We start from the raw sequence: 8,191 nt of genomic DNA on the forward strand, positions 1-8,191 counted from the left end.
ACACTACATGATTTCTTGGGGCTTTACAAACAAGTAGTGTCAAGTTTGCCTTAAAAGCAGGAAATTCAGATGCTTGCCTATCTGGTCAGGCATTTAAGGCACACAAAAACTGAAGAACCTACCGCTCTAGGTAAGCAGAAGTTTGTAAATGGCCTTCTGCTGACATAATAGGAATTGTGAGGTTTGCAGTTCACATAAATTCCACTGCTTTTTCCCTTCCCTACATTAAACTCACTAAAAAAATAAGGAACGTTCCATGCTCTCCAGAAAGGGACATTCAGAACTCCCACATTTAGTAGAGGCTAAAATAAGTAAAACCTCACTCCAATGGAATTAAATTACACATATCCCCAAACTGACCTCATATTGAGCACTGTGGTGGTTGGTGGCTGTCTAGAGAAAGAGCCTGGCAGGACTCTCTCAGAGCACCACCAAGTCTTCTCACGTGAACAGAAGTTAGTCCTAGGGCACCTTGAGGGAGGCAGGTAAATATTATTTATGTGGACTCCAAAAAGTTTCTATGTTATTATGCAGACAGATAAAATCATTTCACGCAGAGTGAGAACACTGATTTTATGCAGCAAGCTCCAAAGCCAAGCAACAGCTCCAGTGTGCTCTTCATTAACAAACTGCTGTTAGTTAAAAACTGTCCCAGCTGAGGCCATTGCAAGTCTCATTGCTCCATAACAGTACTGTGCAACTTTCCCCTTCACCATAAGCAGAAATGCACAATGAGTGGCTTTTCTCATGTCTACTTCTACAACTAATGTTTAACAGAAGGCAGAATTTTAAAAATCTTGTTCTTTCTTCACAATCATAGTAAAGCTATTCAAGCTTAATGCAAAGTCAAGATGTGATTTTTTTTTTCTATTCCCACTCAGGAAAATAATGATACAATATTAACTGTAATATCAAGCCCAGGTTTCATTAAGTACGTTTAATAGAAAGTACAGCTATTACCAATTCTCAACCCTGAAGTTCTTATGCTGCTCCTTGGAAAAAACTGAAAGCCTACTATACCTTGGTCTGCTTTAAGGTTTTTGTTAATCCACCTCCGAAAACCCAGATTCAAATTTTGGCTCAGACTCCATCCACTTGAGAGTTACATCCTTTTTTTTTAATACAAAATCAGGAAAACATCACTTAACTGTGAAGTCATTAAATAACTTGGACAGAACAGCACGTGTCTGCTGGCCAAGCTCAAGGTGCACTGGGACAGATCCAGATGAAAATTTCACACTGCACCTGTCCACTCAACATTACTAAGGGAAGAGTGATCAAAGGCAAAGCCAGAAAACACACAACAATCTGAATACAGAGGGAAGTCAAGTACTGTTGAATAAACCCTACTTGATGCTAATTAACATGAAGGCTGGCCAGAACCTCCTGTGATTGAAACTTGCACTCTATTCAAGCAAAACTTTAGGGAAGCCTGGCAGAACCAGCGACTGAACCACAGGTGCTGGAAAATCTGTCTGGATCTGTGAATGGCTTTGGTACCACGTGGTGATGGAGAACAGCCCGCATCAGAGCAGGGGAGCTGGGAATGGGAGCCAGCCAGATAATCACACAGTGCTCTCTCAGGCCTTTTGTTTGTTTTATGAAAAGGACGTGCTGCCAACTGGTTTCAGATCAAAATTCATCCCAATCGGGAAGGAAAGAAAATTCCTATAAAATGATGCTCAGTAGGAATTAATCAGAAACACAGCCCTCCTGAAGGCATAAGCCTTTTCAGTTAAGTAAAAAGTTGCCACCAGCTAATGTGCAAGACAGTACTGATTAGCCATCTGGTGAAAGTTCCTGCTAAGCTTGCCATGTCACCCCCCCGTGCTGAGGAAAGCAGAAGGTGGATCAGTTACATTCTGTCCTTTCCTGCAATGTGTGGTCATCCTTAGGAACATGACACAAAGCTTTCCAGTGCATCCAGGAATTGTATGTGTTCTGCCTTTTCAGCTGCCTTTTTTTTTTATCACTGCATCCCAGGTAAATTATTTAAAATAAAAATTACCTATTGCTTTTTGAAAGCTGAATTTATCTTCAACCTTTATCCACCTTTGTTATTTTTACCCCATTATTTCCTTCTGCAAAAACTGAAATGGCCAGGAGGCTTCCCAGTCATCTAAAGAGCATCAGTAAACAAGAGCAGAGACAGATGGCAGAGCTCAGTTCAAATGAGCACAAGACTCAGCCTCTCCCTAAAACCCAGGAAGAATGCAGCAGTCCCAGAGAGAAAACAGAGATGTCCAACCAATCTGATAAGGGAGAAGTCACTGTGAGGAGCTGCAGAGCTTCCATGTACACTGAGCATCCATTACAACTGTCCAGCCTTCCAATAATACAAGAGGATAAGAGGATGGCAGCACAGCACAGAAGAGTTCTCTCTCCATTGCTGCTCCCAAAAGTATTGCTGACAAAAACAATCAGCAGGGAAAGTAAAACCAGGCATCTCCTTCAAGCTGTTACTCTGCTGAGAAGAGAACAAACTCTCACAACCTGAGAAAGTGACATCTCTAACATGCCTCTGAATTCACCCACTACTACAGGAATTTGGTCCTGTTGACAAATAACATGTTAATCCCTTATTAAAATGAGAGATTCAAAGAAACAAAGAAAACCCATGAAAGAAATCACAGATTTATAATTAAAGAAATCTGTCAAAACAAACATTCCTATTTTCTTCATTCCTGGATTTGATTTTCATTTACTGTGTAGACTACAGGTGTTAGCACAAGATACTACTTACATTACATGCCTTGCCTTGCTAAATAGGTTCAGACATCCACATACATTCAAAAATTCATCTGAATTAATACAATTCCTTGTATACCTCTTCCAATTGTAAACTCACTGTGATTTCACAGACACACCTGCACGCCTGAATGAGTTACATAAAATCAGGTTCAAACATTGCCTATTCTTCCCCAAATGAAAAGTTTTATTCTGCTGAAATTTAGTTAAAATTTTTCCCTCAGGGCTTCCTGGTATTCCAAATTCTTCCTTCACACAGCGATAGCAGAAAGCTCCAAGAACAGAGCTGCACAATCATCACCTCCAATCAGCTCTAATTGAAGGCTGACACGAGACAGAAGGAGAAACTAGCACTGCAATTAACACACACAGGAAAAAACAAGACTGTGGGAGCAGCATCATTATCGGCAAAGCTCTGGCAAAACCCTCGGGTTGTGGCTTGCCGGCCCACTACCACCTCTAAGGTAGAGTTTAACTACTTCATAGTGCATAAATATGAGTGAGGGAATAAACTGGTGATGAATTCACCACAGATGGTGAATACCTGGTGAAGTTCTGGCCCCTTTTTAGCTCAGTGCTCAGACTGATACTTTAAGAAATTATTAACATGGGACTCCATTGATCCTCTCAAAAGAAGTCTGAATCAACCCTTCTGGGAATCCAGACTGAATTCCTAAAATGCAGTGTGACATATATTCTGTATGATCTTCCTAAAACAGCAAAACTACAAATTAAACATAGAATTCTCATACGAAACAGTTGCCCCCTCACAGTGATTCACCCAGGGTCTCCCATTCATTTCCATGGTGCCATTCCCTGCTCTGTACATTTAAAAGACTCAGCAAAAAGCTGGCACACACCTGTATCCCCGTGGAAACAGCTGTCCTGGTGACATCTCGCAGAGGGCAGATCTCCATCACTTGGCCAGATCTGTCCTGTTTTTCGTACACCCACAATAGTGGCCTCGGACACGATGACCTGCTGCTGCCGGTGCCGTTTTTGAGACTGGGGGGTTGGTGGGCTGCTGCTGTCAAAGGACTGCTGGGAGTTCTGGGAGGGGGAACGGCTTTTATCCCGATACATGCGGTAAGTGGTGGGGCTGGGGGAGACGTGGCTGGACTGTCCTGAGGAGAAGTCTTCCTCACTGGAGGTAAGGTTCTCATTCGAGCTACAATCAGGAGTATACCCTCCTCCAATATCTTCAAAACTTCTGGGGGAATAAGATCTCCTGGGCCACGTGAGATGTTTTTCCTGGTCAGGTGGGCCCTGATTTCGCAGAATAGGTCCTTTTCCTTCTCCTTCCCCCATCATTCCACCAACATAGATACTCTGATACGGCTGAAAGTCCATGGGCTGCCAAGGTGAACGGTTGCTGCCATTGGCATTAATCAGGTTATCTTTAAGAAATTTGGGGTTCAGTTCAGCATCCTCATATTCTCCATCATAGCCAAAGCTGCTCTCTGAGGACCTTCCTCTGTAGGCAGGCCTCTGGAACTCGCTGAAGCTGGGTACCATGTTAGAAGGCAGGGAGTGCAAAGACTTTTTTCGTTCCATTTGCATGGCTTGGCTACCAAGGGAGCTTATTTTATCAGAAACATCTTTATCGTTGACCTTTACTAGACCCTTCTCATGATGATACTCCATGTTCACATAAAAGGGCTTTTCAACAACATCCTTGTTTTCACTAGAAGAATGTGAATTAACCTTTTTCATTCTCTCAAAATTGGACCTTAGGGCTGCCACACTGGTGCTGTTCCCTCTCTCCTTAGGTTCAAATGATCCCTCCTTCTCAGCAGATCCCACCAGCCTGCGAGTGGAAGCCGATCTGTGTTTTGAAGGAGAGCCATCCGTATCACAGCGATTCTCCATGTCTTCTACAACTCTCTTCAGTTTCTCTTCACCATAGTACTTACACCTGTCCTGCTCTCCTTCTCCATGGTGGGGGCTGTCCAAAGGAGACAGGTCTGACCCATCACTCTGGGTAGACAGCTTCCGCATAGAGGGTATCCTTGGTTTGAACTTTTCCTCCCCATGATGTGACTTGCTTTTTTCATATTCGTCTTGGTCAGCAGACTGGTGATGATGCAGGTCCTGGATCTGCTGCTCTGCACCCCCTTCAGGCAACTGAGAAACACGTTTAAAACCCCATCTCTGTCTATCATAGCTTTTCTTCTCCTTTGCCAGAAGAGTCTGCAGGTAAATCATGCGGAACCTCTCTTTATTAACCTCCATCTCCAGTCTCCGGATAGATGCTTTGCACATCTCCAGTTCCTGTTCAATGTCTCCCACAGACTTCAGCTCCATTTTAGGAGGCTCAGAGTCTGCAAATTGTGCTTTCCAAGCCTCTACAAACCCCACAGGGTCCACCATTTTGCATACGGGAGTAAGTGGGGAATACGAGAAGGAGGCTGGAGAGAAAGAGGTGGAAAGAAAAAACCAACCGGATCTCACATGTAGAAGCAGAAACAGCTCGGGCAGCGTCAACTCAGCGCGTCTCTTTCGCGGTCCATGCAGGGCACTGGAAGGCAGGCAGCAATCCTCTCTCGCAATCGTCTCTCCTCCCCGTCTCCTTCTGCTTCTGCCGGCCTCAGCCCTGCGTACGCTCGCTACTCTCTCCCCGGCATGACTGATCGTTTGCTGGCGAACAACAATGCTCCCACCCTGGCGATCCCCCAGCACTTCAAAGCGCGTGGACAAAGGAATGGGCTCGGGGCGGGGGAGGGAAGGTAAATATCGCCCCCCACCCACCTCCTCTCGCCGCCGTCCTGGGCACGGTCCTCAGCGCGGCCACGCTCGGAGCCCTCCGCTCCGCGCTGCCTCGCCAGCCCCCGTGTTGTGCTTTCTCTTTCTCTCTCCTCCTCTCCCCCTGCCCCTTTGCCTGTCTCCTCCTCCCGGCTATTGTGCTGCGCTCGGGGCGCGCACGGTCCCCGCGCGGGGCGGCGATGCGGCGGCGCGTCCCGGCCGAGCTCCGCCGCTAGCCGGCGGTGCCCGAGCGCCCCGCGGCCCCGCGGGAGCCCCCCCGGCGGCGCAGCCCCCGCTGCCCGCGGCGGCCCATCGCGGCCCGGCTCCGGCGGCGCTGCGGAAGGGGAGGGGAGGGAAGGACCCGGCGCAGGCACTGACACGGCGCTGGGGCCTCTTAAAGGGGCAGCCGGGCCGGCCGGGCCGGGGGACCCGCGGGGCTGGGGGGCCCCGGCGCCTTCCCCGCGGCTCCCCGTGAGACAAAGGCAAAGTCGTGAGCAGTCCCGCCCGCTCGCCCTTGCAGCCACAGGCCTGGGCATCCTCACACCGTACAGACATGACCATAGCTAAGACTGGTTAAGAACATGCCATGCACACAGCCCTGTGTGCATAGGGAGGTATCCATTCCCGTCCATACAGCCATGCCCTCATATATAATGTATAAACATCAGCACGTCTCTGTGCTCTCTCTTATGCTCATAACAAGGCTCTCCTCCCAGGCATTGATGCAGCTCACCTTCAAAGGTCACGTTTTCCCCCACTCATGTAAGTGCTGGTTAGCAGCACGCTTGTCATTCCCTCGATTCTACCTTCCCTGCCAGTAAATTATAAGCTGGATCTCCGAGATGGGCAGCTGCTACTCTGATACTGACAATAAAGGCTGTTTTTTGGGCATTAGTCTCACTTTTGTCTTGTATATTATTTAGCCCCAGTAACTCAGTCCCACACTTCACCTCTGGGTGAAGGGTGGCAAATTATTTAAACAGAATTCTGGGTGCTGGGTATTATTTTCCTTCTGAAATCACACCATCACACTTCCTTCTTAACCTTGCTTACAGCATGTGTCCTTTCCATGTACTAATTCAACCTCTGAAAAAAGGGTCAAAATCAACCAAAGCTCCATCTTGCCTGTTTGGAGGACAGGCAAAGATGATATGTACCTCTCATATCCCCCATAAAACTGTTTCCTTTCATGTTTGTGGTGAAGCATATTTTTCTGGTACATGTTGCTAGAAAAGAGAGTGGGATATAGCCCTCATAAGAACCAATAAAATCCCATAGGAATGAAAAGCACAACTCCACTGGAGTAGCTCTCTTACCTTTGAGACATGTACTGTTTCAAAATCCATTAAACAGTTTTCCTCTCCATGCTTTTTTATATGCCAATGAAAATATTTTGGGGTACTTTCAGCTATATCACAAATGGCTACTCATGTATTCACTTTTGCATAGTTCATCCCTCTTGGTTTTGTTTCCTGGCTTTAACTGCTTTTCCTGCACTTGTTTCCTCAGCTTTTAACACATAACAGGCATTGGCTGACCTATATGGAAAACAGATTATGACCTAAATAGTTATAAAATCTATATGTTTAATAAATAACTCTATAAATCATTCAACACATCTCAATCTGTCACAGAAGTAAACTGCCTTTTCTCTATTGATTTTTTTTTTTTTTTTTTTTTTTTTTTTTTTTTTGCTTAATGGCAGTTTGACCAACAAAATTCTGACATGCAATGTATTTCTAGGAATAATAAGATTTTACTGGCATGGTTATAAAAACCAGCAGGTATGTGACATCACTGGGGTCTGTTCTGAATTCATACAGAACTTTTACTGAAGGCTCACCATACTGATTTATTTTTGGAGTGGTTTCTATTTGGGTCCACTTTTCTGACATTTGTGTCCTTTCTGGAGGGAGTAAAAACTGTAATGAGTCACATGAGGGATTTCTGTGTGCACACTTACCTTTTAGTGAATAATACTGATAAACAACTACACCCTCTTTATCTACTGAGGTAGCACAACTCCAGAAATTCCACTGGGAATTGAAGTGTTCTCTGAATTTTTGCTGATACTTTATGCATCGAAGAAAGCAGTATTTTAACTGGATACAACATTTCGTTAAGACTACGGTGGCAGACGCACAGCTGTGATTTGAGACGGAGAATCCTGCGATGAGGGGCTGAACTCGGGCCGGCCCGCCCGGCACATCCCCTCTGCTGGCCGGTGGGAGATCGCAAAGCGCCCCCGAGCCGGCGCGGAGCAGATCCTGCAGCGACCGCCGGGCTCCCTCTTGTGGCAAGAAGGAGCCGCTGCATCATCCCACGCGGAAGAACTGCGGGTTTTTGAGGACAAAAAAACCAAATAAACAAACAAAAAACCCGTAGGACATAAGGTTAGCTTTTAAAGTGAGAAACAAAACATGGTTTCTGATCAATATGTGGTTGAAACTAAAAAAAAAAATCGTAAACACAAAGCAGCACTCTTGGAGAAGTTTGATAAAGCTGACAAGTCTGGGGAAGTCCCATTCAGTCTAAATCCTTCTATGAATCTGGGGGAAAAAAAGGAACTCTCCTTCTCCAAATTCAGACAATGGCAATTTCTTACTGTGAGAACAACTTCCAGGCCAAAAATACAGGAAAGTTATCAACCCTCTCCACTACACCAAATACATATTCTCCTACAACTTGCCAAACATTTCAT

General features: G+C 45.7%; 1 protein-coding gene across 1 annotated transcript in view; it reads right to left on the reverse strand.

Annotated features, from left to right (window-relative positions):
- BCR (BCR activator of RhoGEF and GTPase) overlaps positions 1 to 5,744 on the reverse strand; it is a 99,885-nt gene extending 94,141 nt beyond the window's left edge. The window contains exon 1 of the mRNA XM_021549904.4: positions 3,609 to 5,744. Within this exon, the coding sequence (XP_021405579.1) occupies positions 3,609 to 5,118 (1,510 nt within the window). The 5' untranslated portion in view covers positions 5,119 to 5,744. The remainder of the gene's footprint in view (positions 1 to 3,608) is intronic.
- Positions 5,745 to 8,191: the final 2,447 nt, after the last annotated feature.

Source organism: Lonchura striata, chromosome 15 (assembly GCF_050655825.1).
Source record: "Lonchura striata isolate lonStrDom1 chromosome 15, ASM5065582v1, whole genome shotgun sequence".
Lineage (NCBI taxonomy): Eukaryota > Metazoa > Chordata > Aves > Passeriformes > Estrildidae > Lonchura > Lonchura striata.